The sequence below is a fragment of the Phycodurus eques genome, chromosome 18 (genome assembly GCF_024500275.1).
Source record: "Phycodurus eques isolate BA_2022a chromosome 18, UOR_Pequ_1.1, whole genome shotgun sequence".
Lineage (NCBI taxonomy): Eukaryota > Metazoa > Chordata > Actinopteri > Syngnathiformes > Syngnathidae > Phycodurus > Phycodurus eques.
This window is the reverse complement of record NC_084542.1, coordinates 730,974-753,589: the sequence shown is the minus strand read 5'-3', so window position 1 is coordinate 753,589 and position 22,616 is coordinate 730,974. Positions and strand designations below refer to the sequence as shown.

Here is a 22,616-nt window from a genome sequence, read left to right as displayed (position 1 = left end):
GTCAAGGACAGCCAATATAACCCAATTGTCATCGCTGATCACAGCCCAGACCAGTCGGACATCCATTTTCTAGAGCGCTCAAAACCACAACGTACATGGAGGTTTGATCCCGATTGCTGTCTAGTGACAAATTTAAACCATTTATTTCAAATTGATGTTTTCTTTCATGGATTTGTATAAACCCAAAGTAATGTTAACCACACTATACGAGGCCCTCAAAGCTTACCGCAGGAGTCACATTATTTCATATTCAGCATATGAAGCGCAAATGTTTGACAGAGCTATGTCATAATATAGCGGAGGCCGACTGCATGTATGCCGAAGCTCCAACACCAGCACTCTAGAAGAGGAAATTATTACTTCAAACAGAATACAACGGAACAACTGTTTTTTTATATTTAATTCAAAACAAGTCCTTTATGAGCATGGAGATAAAGCCGGGAAAGGGTTAGCTCATCAGGTCCGACAGGCTGCAGCTGTTAACGCTATACCTGAAATTTGCACAAGCGTTGGGACAACCTCCAACAATAACCAGTTGAAACCATTTTATACTGTACAGATATGAGCCACCTGAGGACTTTCAATGCGTTACTGACTTCTTAGATAGCCTAGACATCCTAGGAGTTTCACCCGAGAGCCGAGCACAAATCAACGACGAAATAACAGAAGAGGTGAATGGTTTTTCCTATTGAAATATTTCCTTTTTTCAAACAAACTAGGACCAGTACTTAAATAAATGTATCAAGAAACTTCGAACCGACAAACATTACCGCAGACAATTATGACTACAATTACAATTATATGACCTCAAGCAATTATATCAGGGCTACGTAAAAAAGATAACGACCCCTTACTATGTGGTTGGTATCGTCCAATAAGTCTGCTTAACTGTGACTATAAAATTCTAACGGAAATTCTGGCGACACGCAGTGAAACTGTAATTCCAACAATAGTCCATGGATACCAGGCGGGTTTTGTCCCAGGCAGACGGTCAATATGCGCGACAATAGGCACCGTCTTCTTAACGTTTTGTACACTCCAAGCGCGTCAAAACAATCAGAAGTCGAGATCTCCGCGGACGATATTTATTTGCCGTCCTCGAACGATTTGGTTTCGGTTCCTCGTGCCTGTCTGGGAACGGACAACCGTATCGCTCTTCGACAGCTGCGGTGCGGACCAACCGCACAATCTCCGAATATTTCCGCCGTCAAAGGGAACGCCGGCAAGGCTGCAGCCTCTCCCCGTGTGCATTTGACTTGGCAATCGAGCCACTGGCAATAACTCTTAGGGCAGATGCTGACGGTATATTTTGGGGTGGAAGGTTCCGCAAGCTATGGCTTTTTGCAGATGACTTGCATTTATCTGGACCAAAAGAATCCATTCAGAGATTCATGCACGTTCTCGATCATTTTGGTAATGTCAGGTTATTTTAAAAGCTCCCTCTTGAGCTGAGGATAATATGGATTACTTTGATCTACCTTTCAGAATTGAAAAAAATGCTATAACCTACGTAGGAAATAAAGTGACCCAATCGATAGGAGAGCTATACCAATATAACAACTCATTTAATGCCCGCCGTTTTTCAGAAATTGTGAGAGTCGGGTGGCAGACATTTTTGACAATTTTGACTGATTTTTGAAGGTCTACAGAAAATTGTGTTCTATAGCTGTAGGAAACATGGAAGCCAGCAAAAGAGAGATTTAACCCTCTTCTTTCATTTCTACCTTTACCCTTCTTTAGTAAGCAGCAGTCGGACATGGGTAAGTTTCTTGAAAATACCCATTTCCAAGAAGAAAAAAAGAACGCTTTTTGTGAAATGATGCATTTCAAGCAGAACTTTCACTTTGATGCTATTTTCTTGTTTTTATGATAGCTCAACCGTCTAAAACAAGGTTTTCCGACTCTATCGCAACATAAAAAACAAAAAAGGGCTATTTTGATTGCAAAGTAACAAGTTTATTTACAAGTCTAACACATGCCTTTTCAAATGGATGCATGAACTTTCAAGTATGTACAGCTGTGTGAGCGTGCGCACGTGTGTGTGCACATTTGGGTGCGTGTGTGACTTTTGGGGGTTCGAAGTCAGCAGACGACCAGCCATGAACAGCCCCAGCGCCGCTGCTTGATGCACCTCCTGTAAAATGACAAAAAATAAACAATTAGCATCAAAATGAAACATTATTGCTGCAGTGTGAAGTGGAGAAAAATACTTTTTTGCATCTTTCTTGCCAACAGGTGTGGGAATTGCAATTTATAGAAATATGCACATTTTCCACAAAACATTTATTTTGTTGCTACAGTGTGATGAGGAAAGTTAAAATAATTTCTACATTACACACATCACATTGTCAGAAAATGATCATTTGGTGCACTACGGTCTATGAATAAAAGAACGACAAAAAAAAAATATATATATATATATATATCCAAATTCATCGAGCTATCAATGCTGTACGTTTGTGTCTTCAGGACGCTACTGTCTATAAATCAAAGAACGACAATAAAATAATCCATTTCCAATTCATCTAGCTATCGATGCACGTTTTTGTCTACAGGATGCATGATTAGTAAACGTATAGAACTAACTGTCGTGCTTTTTAGTGTACGTTGCATGATAAAAATGGTCAAACGGAGGAATTGCTCAGTCTATGGACGTTAACGGGTTCTTACCTCCTCGCTGACTTTCTGCGGGCTCATGGAGGGCGCCCCGCTACTCCCAGAAAATAACGCGGATCAGGCTCATTGTAATCAGAGTCCGGACGTCCGTTGGCCGTCCACGTTTCGGGGGAAGTGGACTGGGATAGGGTCGCAATCTCACCGCGGGCCTTCGAATGCTCGAGGCGACCGGCGGTGGCGCAATCTCTTTCTTTTTGGGGAAAAGACTGATGATGGTACATAATCCTTTTTGGTGTTAGCAAAATTCTGTTTGAGAGTAAACCGTCTGTATTTATCCACGATTTCTTTCTTTTTCTCTCTCTCTCTCTCTCTCTCTCTCTCTCTCTCTCTCTCTCTCTCTCTCGCACGCAACCACGCCCCTGCACCGCTCCACCGTGCCACATGGGTCCTCACCGGATATAGTCAGAGGGATATAGTCTTCACCTGACGTGCAGACAAAATTCTGATCAAAGTGACTGCTGCCCTCTGGTGTCAAATTAACACACTAAGATCCTTCCCAAGCCTTAGATACTTATTGTATTGTATTGTACTTATTGCCAAACCCTCTATTACATCCATCCTTCCATCTATCCATTTTCTGAGCCGCTTCTCCTCACTAGGGTCGCGGGCGTGCTGGAGCCTATCCCAGGGCAGGAGGGTACACCCTGAACCGGTTGCCAGCCAATCGCAGGGCACATACAAACAAACAACCATTCGCGCTCACGTTCACACCTACGGGCAATTTAGAGTCTCCAATTAATGCATGTTTTTGGGATGTGGGAGGAAATCGGAGTGCCCGGAGAAAACCCACGCAGGCACGGGGAGAACATGCAAACTCCACAAAGGCGGGGCCGGGGATTGAACCCGGGTCATCAGAACTGTGAGGCCGACCGGTCACCGTGCCGCCCCCTCTATTACAATACGATAAAAAAAAATTTTTTTTAATTAAACCGCATTAATACGTCCGTGGCACTAAACGAATGGGTTTATGAAAACGTATTCATACGTCCATGGCAATAAATGAGTTAGAGACCTAATAAAACGCACGACCGAAGATTTAAAAAAAAATGGTCAGCCCGATCAATCTCATTGGCAGAGGCCGCATCAATGTTATAAAGATGACTGTTCTACCTAGGTTTCTTTACCTTGTCCAGATTATCCCAATATTTACACCCAAAAAAGAATTTCAATTGCGAGACAGCCATATTTCATCATTTGTTTGGAACAATTGAAACCCCAGACGAAAGCAATCCTATTTGGAGGTCCCAAGGGTGCTGGAGGCCTGGGTCAACCATACTTTCCATTTTATTACTGGGCTGCAAATATCACAAAAGGTTGACACTGGATACACACTCATAAGAATGTTCGAGGTGCAGGCTGTTACCAATATTAACTTCTTAAGTACCATGTAATCGTAATATACATATAATAAGTCCGGTCGTTCAAAGCTCTTAAAATCTCACTACAGTTCACAAAACATTTTAAACTAAACCGCCCAGTCTTTTTTCCCCATTAATTAAACACCCCCTGTTCCCACCATCCATGTTAGACAAAACATTTGAACGATGGCACTGGAACGATCTGGTTTTCCTGAGTAACCTATTCAATAATGGCATATTCTACACGTTTGCAATACTGATGGGAGACCACGATATTCCTCAATCAAACTTTTTAAGGTATTTTCAAGTATGTAGTGAGACAAGAAAGTTGTTTCCCTCATTTCCATACTCACCGCCAATTGGACAGTTGACGGGAATTGCACCCTTTCGGGAAAAAAAACGGGTCTCAGCGGTCTATGCTTTGATACGGGAAATACAGCACGTATCTTGGGAGAAGACAAAAGTCACTTGGGAGAAAGACTTGGGTGAAGCGCTGCTGGGCGAGATGTGGCATTGAAGCGTGACCCCGTATACATACCTCCTCACTGGGCATACGCCGCGGGTTGATACAATTCAAATCGTTTGCATTGTTCAAGGTAGATGCTTGCTAAGATTTTGAATACCGACTGTTTTAAGTATGGCCACAGTCCAGCCTTGGTAGGCCATATATATTGGGCCTGCAGACCTTGCTTAATACATTTTGGGAACGGATATCTCAAGTATTTAGTCCCATTTGCAAGCAAGACTTGGTACCGCATCCCCACACAGCCATTTGTGCCGTGGCTCCTCCCGATAGCGACCTGACGAATTTGCAGGCAATTAATTGGAAGTCAAACAAAGTCGCATCTTTTTTGCAATGGTTGAAAGGGGAGCTTTCCTTCTTGCCTCTAGAAAAAAAGATGCTCTACAAGCTGAGCGAAAATAACAACAACAGGAAATGTATGCAGACCTGGGGCCCCTTCACGGAACTTGTTCAAAGATTGCCTTTTCAATGATGACTTAACCTAGCTTTCCATAACTATATAGTTTTCAGATGACGAACAATGACATATTGCTCTTATCTTCAATACTTGAACGTGTAAAATTGGGATGGATGACTTTTTTGTGTGCTTTATGTGTCAATATATTATATTGGCCATTCCTTTTATTATGCATTTGATTTCTTCGGGGCTGAGCCTCGGGTGGAGGTGGGTATTTGAATAAGATCTGCCTCTATAGACAACTGTTCATACTCTTTTTGTAACAAGAAAACATGAAAATGAAGTTGTTGAAAAAAATCTGCAGTAGGTGTTCCAAGTCGTCAGCTAGTCTTTCTTTGCTTGGGGGGATGGTCGCTTGTAGTTGGTTCGCGATTTGAATCCTCGCCAGACTGAGTTGTTGGTTTGCTGCATAATTTCTCTTTGCGACGTTAACTTCTTTCGTCATCTGATTTCTAGCGGGATTCTACAGGGCTCTGTCCCCAGTCCCGTAGGCGTCCTCTTTACCGTCGCCACGTTGCTTACGTTTGACAGTGAACCACGCCTCGTTGTTATTGAACATGCAAAATGTCATTGTTGGTATACAAACATCTTCACAGAAACTGACACTGTCCGTATATTCATCCAGGCTGCCAGTTGAAGTTTCAAAGACACTCCAGTGTGTGCAGTCTAAACAGCTTCTATATGCGCTTCATTGGTCCACTTCTTGACTGTTTTCGCTTCGTACATTTAAGTTTTTCCTGTATGCTGGTATTAGGTGAATTAAGCAGTGATCAAGACGAGCCCAGAGCTGCACGGGATAGCGCTGTATGCGTCATTCAGCGTGGTGTAGCAGTGATATAGGAGGTTGTTTTCCCTGGGAGGACGGTCAGTCGATGTGCTTGCTTGTATTTGAGTTTAGCTCTGTCAAAGTCCCCGAGAATAATGACCGGAACTGGGTATGTTTACTTGTTCAGCGAGCGTCAGCAGTGCAGCGTTCGTGTCAGCCTGGGGAGGACTCGAGACACCCACGAGGATGAAAGAGGCGCGTGGCGAGTAGAATGAATAAATGTGAATATTTTCCAAAAGTAGTATTTGCACCAAAAGAATGAGGACATTTTTCAAGAGATGTTACTTATGGATTTTTAAGCAACAAATATTGTGGTCCGGCCCACTTGAGATCAAATTGGGGTGAATGTGCCTCGCAAACTGACTTTGACACCCCTGATATAAAAGATCTTAAGAAATCATTTTAATCTGATTTTACCTGAAGTGCTGAAATTGTTGAGATCAAGGTCATCGTAGATATCCACGGAATCTTCACTGACAGCAACTGTGGATTTTAAAATTGTATCAGAAGACTAGAAAACGTGATCATATCAACAATACACTTTTTTTTTTTTTGGTACCATATACTGTAAACATTGATCTCAAAATGTTTTGTTATTAGTTCCATTTGTATATCATGTTATTTATTGTCCAAAAGCGGACGTTGGAGAGGAAGATGCATGAGCGGTGTTGTGAAGGGGTTACTTTTTAGCTTAGTTGTTATTTAATAATAGTTGTATATATATATATACAACTATTACTTAGTTGTGCATTTGAAAACTGCGGCTCCACTGTGATTCCTTAGCGTATCTTTTCCCAGTGATTGATTGGTCCCTTTGTCATGAAAACAAAAAAAAACATTTTACGCTGTGGACTGTTGACCTGAAAATAAAGATGCTAACAAAATAAGAACTAATGAAATTGCCCATTACCCTCATGGGTACATGTAATTTTTAAGGTACATAAATTCCACAAATGTTCTATGCAAGATCACAAATATGTGCCACCAGAAACTAAATTTGAATCATTTATATTTGAATTGCTAAACTTGAATAATCACATTAAAAACTGAATTTGAATTACAATTTCAATTTGTATAGCTTAATTTGAAACATTGCATTGAAAACCTTTGGACATGCTTAAAAGATTAAAACAAGATGAAACAACATACGAGTCCAATGCAGCCCTATGGGGGGCACAAGCCAGAGCAAACTGTAGGCCGGTCCCAAGCCCGGATAAATGCAGAGGGTTGCGTCAGGAAGGGCGTCCGGCTTAAAACTTTGCCAAACAAATATGAGCGTTCATCCAAAGAATTCCATACCGGATCAGGCGTGGACCGAGTTAACATCTGCCACCGGCGCCATCCCCGTGCAGTACCCTGGGCGTGCCCAATCTTGTCCGATCTCGGAAGCTAAGCCGGAGAGGGTCCTGGTTCGTATTTTGGTGGACCAATCACCTGCTCCCGTAAAAACCTCCAGATTACAGGAACTGCAATTGCGGCCTGTGTCCCCCTCATGACACTGGGAGCTGTAACTAACTAACTAACTAACTGGCGCCGTCAACCTGGAGGGCACCGGTGGAAATTCAGCTACTGTGGGTCGAAGACGAAGGAGAGGTGGAAATCGGGTTGTTTGGCTGAAAGAGAAGAGGAGCGCACAGAGCCTAGAACTGATTGTGGGGACTTTTAATGTTGGGACTATGACAGGAAAATCTCAGGAGTCGGTTGACATGATGATTAGGAGAAAGGTTGATATATTGTGTGTCCAGGAGAGCAGATGGAAAGGCAGTAAGGCTGGAAGTTTAGGGGCAGGGTTTCAATTATTGTACCATGGTGTAGTTTGGAAGAGAAATGGAGTCGGGGTTATTGGAAAGGAAGAGTTAGCTAAGAATGTCTTGGAGGTGAAAACAGTATCAGATCGGGTGATGAGGCAGAAACGTGAAATTGAGGGTGTTATGTATGATGTGATTAGTGGCTATGCCCCACAGGTGGGATGTGACCTCGAGGTGAAAGAGAAATTCTGGAAGGAGCTGGACAAAGTAGTTCTGAGCATCCAAGACAGAGCGTGAGTCTTGATTGGTGCAGATTGGAATGGATATGTTGGTGAAGGAAACAGGGGTGTTGAAGAAGTGATGGATAAGTTTGGCATCCGGGAAAGGAATTTGGAGGGACAGATGGTGGTACTTTGCCAAAAGGATGGAAATGGCTGGAGTGAACATTTTTTTCCCAGAAGAGGCAGGAACAAAGTGACCTACAAGAGCAGAGGTAAAGCACGCAGGTGGATTACATTTTGCGCAGACGAGGTAATCCGAAGGTGGTTACTGACTGTCGGTAGTGGTAGGGGAGAGTGTGGCGAGACAGCATAGGATGGTGGTGGGGAGGAAGATTGGGAAGACAAAGGCAGAGCAGAGACCCATGTGGTGGAAGCTGAGAAAGGAAGAGTGTTTTGCGGCTTTTCAGGAAGAGGTGAGACAGGCTCTCGGTGCACAGGAAGAGCTTCCAGAAGACTGGACCACTACAGCCAAGGTGATCAGAGAGACGGGCAAGGTGAGTACTTGGTGTATCTTCTGGCCGGGAAGGGGAGAAGGAGACTTAGTGGTGGAACCTCAAAGTACCGGAAATCATACAAGGAAAGAGGTTACCTAAGAAGAACTGGGACACAAAAGACAGAGGAGAGAAAGGAATACATGGAAATGCGAAAATGAGAGGACAGGCCAGGTTGGACACTAAAGAAGGAGAAAATGATCTACACACAGGTTGGCCAGACAGAGGGATAGAGATGGGAAGGATGTGCAGCAGGTTAAGGATAGAGATGGAAATGTGTTGACTGGTGCCAGTAGTGTGCTGGATACATGGAAAGAATACTTTGAGGAGTTGATGAATGAGGAAAATGAGAGAGAAGGAAGAGTAGAGGAGGCAAGTGTGGTGGACCAGGAAGTGGCAATGATTAGTAAGAATGGAAAGGCAGTTGGTCCTGATGACATTCCTGTGGAGGTATGGAAGCATCTAGGAGAGGTGGCTGTGGAGTTTTTGACCAGCTTGTTCAACAGAATTCTAGCGGGTGAGATGATGCCTGAGGAATGGAGGAAAATTGTGCTGGTGCCCATTTTTAAGAACAAAGGTGATGTGCAGAGCTGTGGGAACGATAGTGGAATAAAGAGGATGAGCCACACAATGAAGTTGTGGGAAAGAGTAGTGGAGGCTAGACTCGGGACAGAAGTGAGTATTTGCGAGCAACTGTATGGTTTCATGCCAAGAAATACCACATATGCATTATTTGCCTTGAGGACGTTGATGGAAAAGTACAGAGAACGTCAGGAGCTACATTGTGTCTTTGCAGATCTAGAGAACGCGTATGACAGAGTACCCAGAGAGGAATTGTGGTACTGCATGCGGAAGTCTGCCGTGGCAGAGAAGCGCAGTGGGTAGGGAAAATATTCAGACCCCCCTTAAGTTTTTCACTCTTCTTTATATTGCAGCCTATTTGCTAAAATCATTCAAGATAATTTTTTTCCTCATTAATATACACACAGCACCCCATATTGACAGAAAAAAAATAATAATTGTTGACATTTTTGCAGATTTATTAAAAAAGAAAACTGAACCATCACACAGACATAGGTATTCTGACCCTTTGCTCAGTCTTTAGTAGAAGCACCCTTTTGAGCCAATACAGCCATGAGTCTTCTTGGGAATGATGCGACACGTTTTCCACACCTGGATTTCGGGATCCTCTGCCATTCCTCCTTGCAGATCCTCTTCAGTTCTGTCAGGTTGGATGTTGAACATTGGTGGACAGCCATTATCAGGTCTTTCCAGAGATTCCCAATGGGGTTCAAGTCACGGCTCTGGCTGGGCCATTCAAGAACAGTCACGGAGTTATTCTGAAGCCACTCCTTCGTTATTTTAGCTCCGTGCTTGGGGTCATTGTCTTGTTGGAAGGTAAACCTTCGGCCCAGTCAGAGGTCCTGAGCATTCTGGAAAAGGTTTTCATCTAAGATATCCCTGTACTTGGCCGCATTCATCTTTCCTTCGATTGCAACCAGTCGCCCTGTACCTGCAGCTGTTAAACACCCCCACAGTGTGATGCTGCCACCACCATGCTTCACTGTTGGGACTGTATTGGACAGGTGATGAGCAGTGCCTGGTTTTCTCCACACATACCGCTTAGAATTAAGGCCAAAAAGTTCTATCTTGGTCTCATCAGACCAGAGAATCTTATTTCTCACCATCTTGGAGTCGTTCAGATGTTTTTTTTTTAGCAAATTCCATGCGGGCTTTCATGTGTCTTGCACTGAGGAGAGGCTTCCGTCGGGCCACTCTGCCATAAAGCCCCGACTGGTGGAGGGCTGCAGTGACGGTTGACTTTCTAGAACTTTCTCCCATCTTCCGACTGCATCTCTGGAGCTCAGCCACAGTGATCTTTCAGTTCTTCTTTACCTCTCTCACCAAGGCTCTTCTCCCCCGATTGCTCAGTTTGAGCTGACGGCCAGCTCTAGGAAGGGTTCTGGTCGTCGACTTTAGGATTATGGAGGCCATTGTGCTCTTAGGAACCTTAAGTGCAGCAGAATTGTTTTTGTAACCTTGGCCACATCTATGCCTTGCCACAATTCTGTCTCTCAGCTCTTCAGGCAGTTCCTTTGAGCTCATGATTCTCATTTCCTCTGACATGCACTGTGAGCTGTAAGGTCGTATATCGACAGGGGTGTGGCTTTCCTAATCAAGTCCAATCAGTATCATCAAACACAGCTGGACTCCAATGAAGGTGTAGAACCATCTCAAGGATGATCAGAAGAAATGGACAGCACCCGAGTTAGATATATGAGTGTCACAGCAAAGGGTCTGAATACTTATGGCTGTGTGATATTTCAGTTTTTCCTTTTTAATAAATCAGCAAAAAAATTCAACAATTCAGTTGTCTTCTGTCAATATGGGGTGCTGTGTGTATATTGAGGGAAAAAATGAACAAATGATTGTAGCAAATGGCTAAAAATGTAAGGTGTCTGAATACTTTCTGTATCCACTGTATGTTAGAATAATACAGGACATTTATGATGGCAGCAGGACATTGGTGAGGCGTGCTGTAGGTGTGACAGAGGAATTTAAGGTGGAGGTGGGAGTGCATCAGGGAACAGCCGTGAGCCCCTTCCTGTTTGCAGTGGTGATGGATAAACTGACAGATGTGGTTAGATTGGAGTCCCCATGGACTATGATGTTTGCGGATGACATTGTGATCAGCAGTGAAAGCAGGGAGCAGCTGGAGGAACAGTGAGAAAGATGGAGGCATGCACTGGAAAGTAGAGGAATAAAGATTAGCCGACGTAAGACAGCATATATGTGCATGAATGAGAGGGGGGGAAGAGGAAGAGTGAGGGTACAGGGAGAAGAGATAGCAAGGGTGGAGGACTTGAAATACTTGGGGTCAACCGTCCAGAGCGACGGGGAGTGTGGTCAGGAAGTGACGAAACGGGTCCAAGCAGGTCGGAACGGGTGGAGGAAGGTGTCAGGTGTGTTGTTCGACAGAAGAGTCTCTGCTCGGATGAAGGGCAAACGTTTATAAAACAGTGGTGAGGCCAGCCATGATGGACGGATGAGAGACAGTGGCACTGAAGAGACAGCAGGAAGCAGAGCCGGAGGTGGCGGACATGAAGATGTTGGGGTTCGCTCTCGGAGTGACCGGGTTGGATAAAATTTGAAATGAGCTCATCAGAGGGACGGCCGAGGTTCGATGTTTTGGAGACAAAGTTAGAGAGCGCAGAGTTCGATGGTTTGGACACATCCAGAGGAGAAATAGTGAGTATATTGGAAGAAGGATGATGACGATGGAGCTGCCAGGCAAGAGAGCGAGAGGAAGACCAGAGAGAAGGTCGATGGATGTCGTGAGGGAAGACATGATGGCAGTTGGTGTTCGAGAGGAGGATGCAGGAGATGGGCTCACATGGAAAAGGATGACGCGCTGTGGCGACCCCTAACGTGACAAGCCGAAAGGAAAAGAAGAAGAAGCGATTGTATTTTAAGGCACAAAACTTTAAGTCACAGGTATTTGGAACTGAAAAATATAGTAATACACTTTCAAATGTATTCAACTTATTATGAAGACCTAGGAATTATTACCATGCATAATAATTCTCAAAATGATCCTTTGTCCTCACCACCACAATGTCTTTTGGGGTTTTGTTTCACTTTCAAATTCCTCCCACGGGCTGGATTGAACCCCTTTGCGGGCCTGTTTTGGCCCCCAAGTCCTGAATTCATTGATTGCGTTAGAAAGTCGCCTCAGAATTATCTGCAATCATCTGCTCTATGACACATTTTCGGAACTATCTACTCATCAAACCATTTTGTCATGTTTGTACGTTATAAAGTACCATTTATGAAAATAAAGCAGTATTTACGCACAAAAATGTGAGGCTTAAACAGCCCGTTTTCCGTTTTTTCCAATGGCGGCGTCCGCTCGAGCCATCTCATTTTTCAGGTCAAACTGAGAGCAAGCAAATTACTTGAAACTTCACCGAAAACAAGAATATTAAGAGTGAATCATGGACAGTTTTCTATTGTGGACATTGAGGAACATTTTCATCTTGATCAGTACCACAGAAAATCTCAACCAAGTTTAAAAAAATATATATATATATATATATATATATAAATAAAAAATGAGGATGTAAAGGGAGTTCCCAAAAGGTAATCTGAAAAGAACAAGTATTACCTTGCGAAAAACAATCAGAAAATGCGATTTTGGTGGACCCGATTTCCTGCACAGCGATAAGAAAAGAAAACGGTGGCCGTTTTTTCTGGATTTAGGAACATACCTATGACATCGTCTTTTCCGGGATTCAAAGAGTAAGTTATTCAAATTCAGGTTTTTGAATGCAATTATTGAGGTTTCGCAATTCAAGTTCAAATAGAAACGATTCGAATGCCCACAACAAGCCCTCGATAACGGCGGTATTTCGATACATACAAACATGAGCCGTGTCGTTGCCGGTGCTCTCCATTCTTTCCAGTAGCGCCGTAGCTCACGTTAATTCCTGAAAAGAATGACACAACCATGAACTTCTTACTGGTTCAAAAAGATACCATTTGAAAACAGGCTGAGAATGTCCAGTGTTACAAAAGAAGCACATATTCTACAGCAACGATTCTCAAACGGTGGGTCGGGACCCCAAATTGGGTCACGGTCGGCGTGGAAAGAAATGGACATTTAGTCCTATTCTGATTTGTTTCCGTACGGTACAGAGGGTGACCGGGTTCCCGCACAGAAGATAGTAGGAACGTCACAAGAAATGTTACTTCCTTGCGCTCTAGTCACTTGTTTACGCTGTAAACAAATCCAGTGCAGCTCAGGCTTTGGCGGTCCAGCAAACTCACTTGAAAGGACATTTGAAAATATAATATCATGTGTTTTCAGAGGATATCTTTTGCAAAATGCATGATCGTTTTGAATGTCTATGAGAGTGAGTCGCAACTTTGTAGCAATAGGATCTCAGGGGACAACAGTTGAGAACCACTGTTCTGCAGTCGAGACAAAAAGCAGATTCATCCAGGAAAATCGCATTTTAGACTTTCGAGTGAAAGAAACACTCAGACATTACTCTTGAAGTGGGTTGGCCCTTTGCTAGTCGCTAATCTCGCCTTGTCAAATGCAAATCGGCTTTTTTGTTTTGTTTTGTTTTGTTTTGTTTGTTTGGCGGTATGTCCAACAACCAACCGACTTGCAAGGATTTTGTTCGGTTTAACGACGCAAACGGATTCCCCGTAGTGTTATTCCCTAATGCAACCCATAACACACGGATATAGAAAGAACAACGATGGTTGCTAAACGTGCAGACTATAGATGGACTAACTGACTGCTTTGGATGTTGTTCGAGAGTTGAAGTAGGATGTCGCGCCAAGAGCCCCCCGACACAGGAAGTTTACGGCACATCTTCCCGCGGAGAGCTATTGCTACGCAACTCGGAACCACGGGCTTCTTGTGACGCAATCATGAGTCAGAGCCAACAATCCTACTTACTGTGTGACTCTGAAGATTAGCACCCCCACAAAGCCGCGGGATGGCGGTGAGCTCACAAGGACTGCGAAATTCGGAACAGCGGAGTTGGTCGCCTCGCGCAAAACCTCTGTCCTCGTCGACTGCCGATTGCGTCATAGCTGCGCCGGTCGCCGGGCATTGACATCACAATGCCGGGATCCCGCCTTGAGTAGGTTGGCCCTTTGGAGTGATGGCGAGGTGAAGCTTCATGAAGCATTGGAACACTTCAGCCACCGGTTCATTTCTTGATGCTTCATTGCACACGAAACCACCTGCTGGCCAACCGGTGGGCTAGCGGGCGGCAGCCTCTTTCCAGGAATTCCTCCAACTTGCTGTCAACACTCCAAACTCTCTCAGCCTATACGAACTACACAGTCTTGCCGCCACTCCATATAAAACACACGCACACGCATTTTGAATGGGGCTGAGATTGCTGGCGAACCCCGAAGCGCTTCCCGAATCGGTCACGTGGTACAGCCGGGCGGCGAGCCTTCGGACGTCATCGCTTCCGGGTCCGCCCCCTCCATTACTCGACACGCGCCTCGAAGAGTCGGCACATCTCGGAACATCGCGTGCCCTCGGATACGTTAGCGGGTCGCCATCTCGGATGTATCAAATCGCCGCTTTCTTTGGGAAGTCTGCTCGGGTTTTGCGGGGATCTGCCGGTCAGCTCATGAGTCTTGGAAACGTGTGGTCACGCTGCGTTGCATCAGGGGCGTCATTTAGGCAACGGGTCTCGTTTACAATTCAAGACGTTCCCCAGCGTAGTGTTCAGTTCGGTCCACTGCTCGTCGGCTTTCGGAAGCACCTTTCGACAAATCCGAATCACCTTCATGTTGAAAAACACACCAAGCAATTTGTCTACGGTAGTTGGAGCCACTCTAGTACGACATTTGGGATGTATCAGCAAAAAGTATGAAACAAGATAAACCATGCAGCAGTGACAAGACGTTGAATATGAGCAATATTGCTAATTTGGCAGTGGACGCCTAGTGCAAATATGGCATGATTAAGAAATAGTGGTGTAACAACATGATATCGATTTATGTTCATCAATCGATCTGTGCTTGGGAAGTTAGCATCAGGACGCAAATATATCGATTTTAATCATTTTAAAAGGGAATCAATCGATTGCACCGAAACTAGGAAATAGCGCACTGGATTTAAGCCCCTCAGACTTTAAATGGAGGAATGTGTTTTATTTCCTGGAAAAAAAACGACAATGAACATCTGGGTTTTGGTAATCCTCTTCTACCCACACGGGGCGGAGGATTCTTGCATCTCCTTCCAAAACCCAGTTGTCACTTACAATCCTGTCTTATACATTCATACCGTTACACATTCACACGATACAAGTAAAGTTTTTACGAACACGGAATTTAAGTACGTACAGGACTCCGCCGTCCTCACGGAATTTCTCGGACTCCGCCGTCCCTCTTTTACTTGCCAGTGACTAGTATTACGCAAGGTTTATTCTGCCGACTTCTTTGTCGCGCAATTCACTCACTCTTTAATCCTTTTTAAAAAAATGTGAACTCACCGAAGTCGTCTTCAATCCTGTGGATTGTCGTCAACCTTCAGATCCCAGTTGAGGAGAACGAAGACCAGTCCCGTAAAGGGTCTTACTTGCCGTGGCCACGCTCTCTTAACTGGAAGTCGGCTCCACAACTGGAATCCTCAGGCGTGTTGACATCCGACTCGAAGGACCAATGTAATGTTGGATTTATCTCACCCTACACCTATAAAAAATAGACACAAAGGAATGAAGACCCTGGTTTCTTTTTGCTCATGAGGAGAACGTGTGGGAGATTCTTCAGTTACAGTCTCCTATCACGCTCTAAACAATCTCCCCCGTTGCTCCTGTATTTATTTGAAATAGGGGGGTATCTAAGTTACAATACATAACATACTAAGGGGAGGGTTTCAAGGTGGAGATATGAGATTAACACCTGGCTGTGTGTCCTTGGTCAAGACGCCCTTTTCTGATGATTCCTGCAGAGTCATTTTCTTGAAGGCGAGACATCTTCCTCTCCCCCACGGTCAGCAAGCAACCATCAAAATCGTCCACAATACCAATGCAAGCCAGCAAATAAATGATAACTTTGTACAATTTATTTAACAGTAACTTACACATCTGTGAAGGCCCCATTAATGCTGAAAGGTACATACAGGTTTTAAGGAAACCTATGCTGCCATCCAAGCAACGTCTTTTTCATGGACGCCCCTGCTTATTTCAGCAAGACAATGCCAAACCACATTCTGCACGTGTTACAACAGCGTGGTTTCGTAGTAAAACCGTGTGGGCACTAGACAGTCCAGACCCGTCTCCCATTGAAAACGTGTGGCGCATTATGACGCGTACAATACGACAACGGAGACCCCGGACTGTTGAACAGCTGAAGCTGTACGTCAAGCAAGAATGGGAAAGAATTCCGCCTACAAAGCTTCAACAATTAGTGTCCTCAGTTCCCGAACGTTTTTTAAATGTTGTTAAAAGAAAAGGTGATGTAAACACAGTGGTAAACACGACCCTGTCCCAGCTTTTTTGGAATGTGTTGCAGCCATAAAATTCCAAGTTAATGATTATTTGCTAAAAACAATAAAGTTGATCAGTTTGAACATTAAATATCTTGTCTTTGTTGTGTATTCAATTAAATATAGGTTGAACCCGATTTGCAAATCATTGTATTCTGTTTTTATTTATGTTTAACACAACGTCCCAATTTCATTGGAATTGGGGTTGTAATTAGGATGCCTCCTGGACGCCTCCATGGTGAGGTGTTCCGGGCATGTCCCACCGGGAGGAGACTCCGGGGACGACAAAGGACACACTGGAAACACGACGTCTTGCGGCTGGCCTGGGAACACCTTGGGATCCCACCGACACCGGTTTAAGCATAGACACGTGGAATGTTGTAGGGAGTGAGGGTGTTTTAACTGAACCGAGGTGGCATTAATGAGTTTGGTGATAGGGAATGGACCAATGTAGCGTGGATTGAGCTTAGCGGATTCTGTTTGGAGCGGAAGGTCACGGGAGGAGAGCCAACCCATCTGACCCCCCTTTTATTCCGGAGTAGGAGATTGATGAAGATCCACCAGCCGCTTAGTTTTCTCCATCGACCGAGTTATAGCAGCCCTGACGTCCATCCACACAGACTGGACCCTTCGAAGATGCTCCCTCACCACAGGAACCCCCACTGTGTGCTACTGATCTTTGAACAATGGAGGTTGGAAACCATAACATGCCGTAAAGGGAGTCATACCTGGTGAGGGAGTCGTTGGCATATTCCATCCACGGGAGGATGGTGCACCAGGAGGCAGGATGGCAATCAGCAACGCAACAAAGAGCGGATTCCAGGTTTTGATTTGCCCGCTCCGTCTGACCATTGGCCTGGGGATGGTAGCCGGAAGACACCCACCGCCTTGCAGAACTCTCTCCAGACCTGGGATGAGAACTGAGGACCCTGGGTCGATACTATGTCAATAGGGATACCATGAAGTCTGAACACGTGGAGGACCAGAAGGTTAGCAGTCTCAAAGGCAGAGGGCATTTTGGGAAGAGGTACAGCGTGAACACACTAGGAGAACCGGTCAATAATGGTGAGAATGACAGTGTTACCTTCAGATGGGGATAGGCCGATGTGAGACCAAGGGCGGCTCGGAATGGGTAAGGGGTACAGCACACCAGCTGGGGGTTGATGTGGAGCCTTGCCTCGGGCACAGACTGAGCAGGCTACGACTGCGATTGGATGGCAACCAGTATAGGGTGTACCCCGCCTCTTGTCCAAAGATAGCTGGGATAGGCTCCAGCACGCCCGCGACCCTCGTGAGGATAAGCGGAACAGAAAATGGATGGATGGATAGCTATTGCTATATATATCTATATTCATTCATTCATCTTCCGTTCCGCTTATCCTCACGAGGGTCGCGGAGTACCCGGAGAAAAGCCACGCAGTCACGGGGAGAACATGCAAACTCCACACAGGCGGGGCCGGGATTTGAACCCCTGTCCTCAGAACTGTGAGGCAGATGATGTGCTAACCAGTCATACACCGTGCCGCCTATATATATACACCGTGTATATATATGGATAGATAGATAGATAGATAGATAGGTAGAAATGGATATATATATATATATATATATATATATATATATATATATAGAGAGAGAGAGAGAGAGAGAGAGAGAGAGAGAGAGAGAGAGAGCCAGTATATACAGTATATATTAGTGCTGTGGACCGCCCTGGATCCCTCGTGTGCCGTCCACCGGGTCGCTCTCGGTGGACTCCTGGGCCCAACCCCACCTCTCGATCGGGTGGGTGGGGTCCTCAGCCCCCGCGGTGCAGACACAGCAATTACAGGACACTTCTGACGGTCACTGTGCTTGCGAAATGTTGTCAATTCACTTGCATGTGTCTGCAGACACACACACCTGGGACTTATTTGCTAGAGGACTCTGCATCTTTTTGCGCCATTGTTTTTTTGTCAATGTCTTTATGTCTCCAAAGTGTTCTGTCAATTGACTGTCTGTCGTACTAGAGCGGCTCCAACGACCGGAGACAAATTCCTTGTGTGTTTTGGGACATACTTGGCAAATAAAGGTGATTCTGATTCTGATTCTGATTCTGATTCTGATGTGGGGCCATTCACTACCGACTGACTATGCAAATTACTTTTTGCCTCACTTTTTCGGATACTGTCGCCGTTTTCGGATTGCCTGCCTGTGTGGCGACCTCTGCCCGTATATTAAAACTCTCTTTCGAAACTGTCCATTTGTTTTGGAGTCGTGCATTTTCGGGTCCTGTCCTCCGTTCCGTTCATGACAGTATGCAGCATATAACTTCCCTTTTAAGGATAAAACATCTTTATGTTGAAAATGTTCAAATTGTACCCTATTAATTTTGAATGCCCACTGATAATTATCCCAATCTGATGACGCAATTCAATCAAATGTTATTATTTTGAGTGAACGTTGAGTTGCACTATTCTAAGGTTTTGCGCAGCCTGCTTTTCTCCTTTTTGGGAATGCATCTTGTTGTCAGTAGGCTACTCCCTTTCAGGTCTCGAGGCCTCATTTTATGTCATAAAAATCCAAACAAAACTCTTGCTCTACAATATCACAGCGTTACACTAGTTTTTTCTCCCGCAGCAACAGCTCACAACACATTGCATCAGTAATAACACACACACACATAGATACAGTACATACAGTAGCCACGGCGACACACACATCTTCCTGTAATCAATCAAACGGCGCACTTTCATCAAACGCTTGGCCAAGATTCCAGCGTTCCTCTCTCAAACACCACACACACACATATACTTAACCTGAACCTAAACACATCAGTAATCAGCAGACCGCACAGTCACTCACCAGTCTTGCCAGTCAGATAGTCTTGTCTTTAGTCTCAAATGCCTTTCAAGCTTTTTTTTGTCATTTTCATTGCTGGAAAGCACTCGGAGTTACATTTTTAATGTATGAAAGGTTCTGTATAAATGCATTTGCCTTGATCAACAAACATAGTTCAAAGAAAACTGTTAACACTGAGAGTGCAAACAAATTGTGGTTTTGAACTCAGCGTTGCGAATTCCGCATTCTCACAAAACTGATATTCTCACCCCTCACAGTAAGTAGTTAACATATTGGTTTTCACATTTGTGAAAATGTATTCATATCAATGGATTTAACCATGAGTTGAACCCAAATTTTTAATGTATCTAGTACCAAACAGTAATAAACCTTGGTTTATTTTCAATTTTCCATCATCAATGAATGAATTTTTCATTATTTTTCCCAGACCAAATGCCCAGTAGCTTAACAAATTTGACAAATAACCGTACTACATTTCAGGTGATTCCTCAGTCACCTTCTCTGAGGCCCCTGGCCAAGTTACACCATCCCTGGCCTAATGTAGATCTGTTCAAGCAGTTCCAAACTGCTACACCTTAGGTCTCAGACCAAACATCTACAACATCTAATGGGGGAAATAGCTCCTCAGACAATTACAAGTCATAATTCTACATTTCAGGTGCTTCAATTTTCAATGTATCTTAGTTATCACTCGTCTTTTGTTGTCATGACAACAAAAACAAAAGAACACACACACAAAAAACAGCGCTGAGATCCGGATATAATGCTAATTCTGTCAACTTGGACTGGTTTTGGAGATGCAAAAGGATCTATCAAGTACGCTTCATAGTTGCATACATTAACTTCATCAGGGTTTATATGAATGTCTGGTGGTGTCTGCAAGTTAAATAACCAGCCTAAGCAAATCAATGTTACCAGTGCTAAGCGCGTCTTCATTGAAAAAAAAACAACCCCAAAAAGAAACAGCAATGCCGAATGCATGTGTGTCTGTATATCGCCAGTTCAGCGCCGCTGTGTCTTTGGGGCCGCCGGGAGTCAGCCGGAGGTCGGTCGAACTGGGTCCCCCATCATCGATCGCCACCACGAGTGCAAAAGTATTATTTTTTTCTTCGGACAGTTTCTGATCCAATGTCTATTCAAAGTCCCTTCTTTCCACATCTCCCCCCCCCCCCCCTCCCCCCCGCTGCGTCCACTCCCTGGTCCAGTATCCAGCCTCAACCTCCTCCAATCTGGTTCAGCGATGCTCGCTCTCCACGAAGCTGTCGTTGAGAGCATTCCGCAAGGCCAGGCGGTGCGGGACATCTTCGAAATTGTTGGGGACTATAACCCCTGAATATTGGACTCAAACCTCGGGACTCAAACCCCTGAACGACGGACTCGAACCTGGGAAGTCTAACCCCCTAAACGTCGGACACGAACCTGGAGACTCAAACCCCCTAAACATCGAACTCGAACCTTACCAATGGAAAGTGGGGAGCGCAATTACCAATACCACTTAATACAAAGACATATTAAAGTGTCCAGTTTTCAAGGAATCAAAATGTTCTTTACTGTAATTCTTTGTTTGGAGGACAAGAGGTCCGTTTGGATCCTGAGGTGATAGCCGACACCCGGAACACCTCCAGCCCCCCCGTCCTTAATTCTTTGGGTGGAGGCAGGAATTGTGCGTTGGTCCCGGATGATCAGTCCCTCCCGGGGTCCCCTGGATCGGCGACCAATCTTAGAATCCCACTTCTGACACCAACTGTTTTGGCAAATCTTTTTCTGACAGAATAAGTAAGGAAGCAATCTTGTCTTCGGGGGTTTTTATGACATGAAAGAACAAATCTTTTCAAAGAGAGGAAAAGGTACAAGTGGTCAAGAGCAAGCAAAGAAACACCTTCGTGATATAAAAGTGAGAGAGTCAGAGAAGAAAAGGAAAGAAAACAATGATCTTTGTCCAGCTGCACTTGAATTTCTCTTTATCGGAATGGGTACACGCAGAGACGGAGAAAAATAGCTAGTGCACACAACATGGCAGAAAGACAGCGAGTCGACACACATAAGTACTGTACTGTGCTGACGAAGAGCTGTGGAACAATAATACATGTGAAGGTTGGATACAACTAATAGAAGTAATATGTGTGGAGTATAGATTTTCCCATCATCATCATCCATTATCTATCCACTGCAGGGGGAAGGCCTCTTCTTCACATTTCCAACTACTACGACATTTTGCAATTCCTTGCCAGCGTATTCCGCCGTGTTTAATGATCGGGCAACGTGGCCAGCCCATTTCCATTTCAGGGTTTTTACTTTTTGAATGACGTCGGTAACTTGCATGTGCTGTCTTATCCAACTGCGTCTTTTCTTGTCGCGAATGCTTATTTTCAACATTCGGCGTTCCCTGTTCCTTTGGCTTACACAGTGTTTGGCATTCGTAGTCCAAGTTTCACTACCGTAAGTGAGGGCTGGTCAAATACATGGAAAACTACTTTTAAAGCAAACTGTATTTTCAAGCAAATGGGAAGATTGTTCTTGAATATAACACGAAGCCTTCCATAAGCCTGCCAAGCAAGCTGTGTGCGGCGTTCAACTTCAGTGCTTGAATTTCCATCCATTGTTACATTCATTCATTCATTCATCTACCGTTGCGCTTCTCCTCACGCGGGTCGCGGGCGTGCCGCAGCCTATCCCGGCCGTCATCGGGCAGGAGGCGGGTTACGCCCTGAACCGGTTGCCAGCCAATCGCAGGGCACATACAAACAAACAACCATCCGCACTCACGTTCACACCTACGGGCAATTTAGAGTCTTCAATCATCCAACCACTCATGTTTTTGGGATGTGGGAGGAAACCGGAGTGCCCGGAGAAAACCCACGTAAGTGGGGCCGGGATTTGAACACCGGTCCTCAGAACTGTGAGGCAGATGTGCTAACCAGTCGCCCACCGTGATAATTATTTTTCATTATTTTATTTGTTATTATTATTCTCCCAAGCCGGTGGGATGGAGAATGACTGGTTAGCACATCTGCCTCACGGTTCTAAGGACCGGGGTTCAATCCCCGGCCCCGCCTGTGTGCAGTTTGCATGTTCTTCCCCGTGCCTGCGTGGCTTTTCTCCGGGTACTCCGGTTTCCTTCCACATGCTGAAAACATGCATGGTAGGTTAATGGAAGACTCTAAATTGCTCATAGGTGTGAATGTGAGTGCGAATGGTTGTTTGTTTATACGTGCCCTGCGAATGACTGGCGACCAGTTCAGGGCGTACCCCGCCTCTCGCCCAGAGTCAGCTGGGAGAGGCTCCAGCACGCCCGCAACCCTAGTGAGGAGAAGTGTTATGGAAAATGGATGGATGGATATATATAATCGACGATACAGCCATAGTAAAAGGTAAAAGCTAAAAGGATTTTAGCT

General features: G+C 44.7%; 1 protein-coding gene across 5 annotated transcripts in view; it reads right to left on the bottom strand.

The window, feature by feature from the left end:
* Positions 1 to 13,950, bottom strand: part of casp8ap2 (caspase 8 associated protein 2) — a 39,862-nt gene extending 25,912 nt beyond the window's left edge. For 2 of the 5 annotated variants that reach the window (XM_061703771.1, XM_061703775.1), the window contains exons 1-3: positions 13,831 to 13,950; positions 12,781 to 12,847; positions 6,258 to 6,323 (exon numbers count right to left, since the gene is read on the bottom strand). In XM_061703771.1, coding sequence (XP_061559755.1) covers positions 6,258 to 6,323; positions 12,781 to 12,814 — 100 coding nt within the window. In that variant the 5' untranslated portion in view covers positions 12,815 to 12,847; positions 13,831 to 13,950. The other 3 variants (XM_061703772.1, XM_061703774.1, XM_061703773.1) reach the window with 3 other exon arrangements.
* Between the last annotated feature and the right edge of the window lie 8,666 nt (positions 13,951 to 22,616).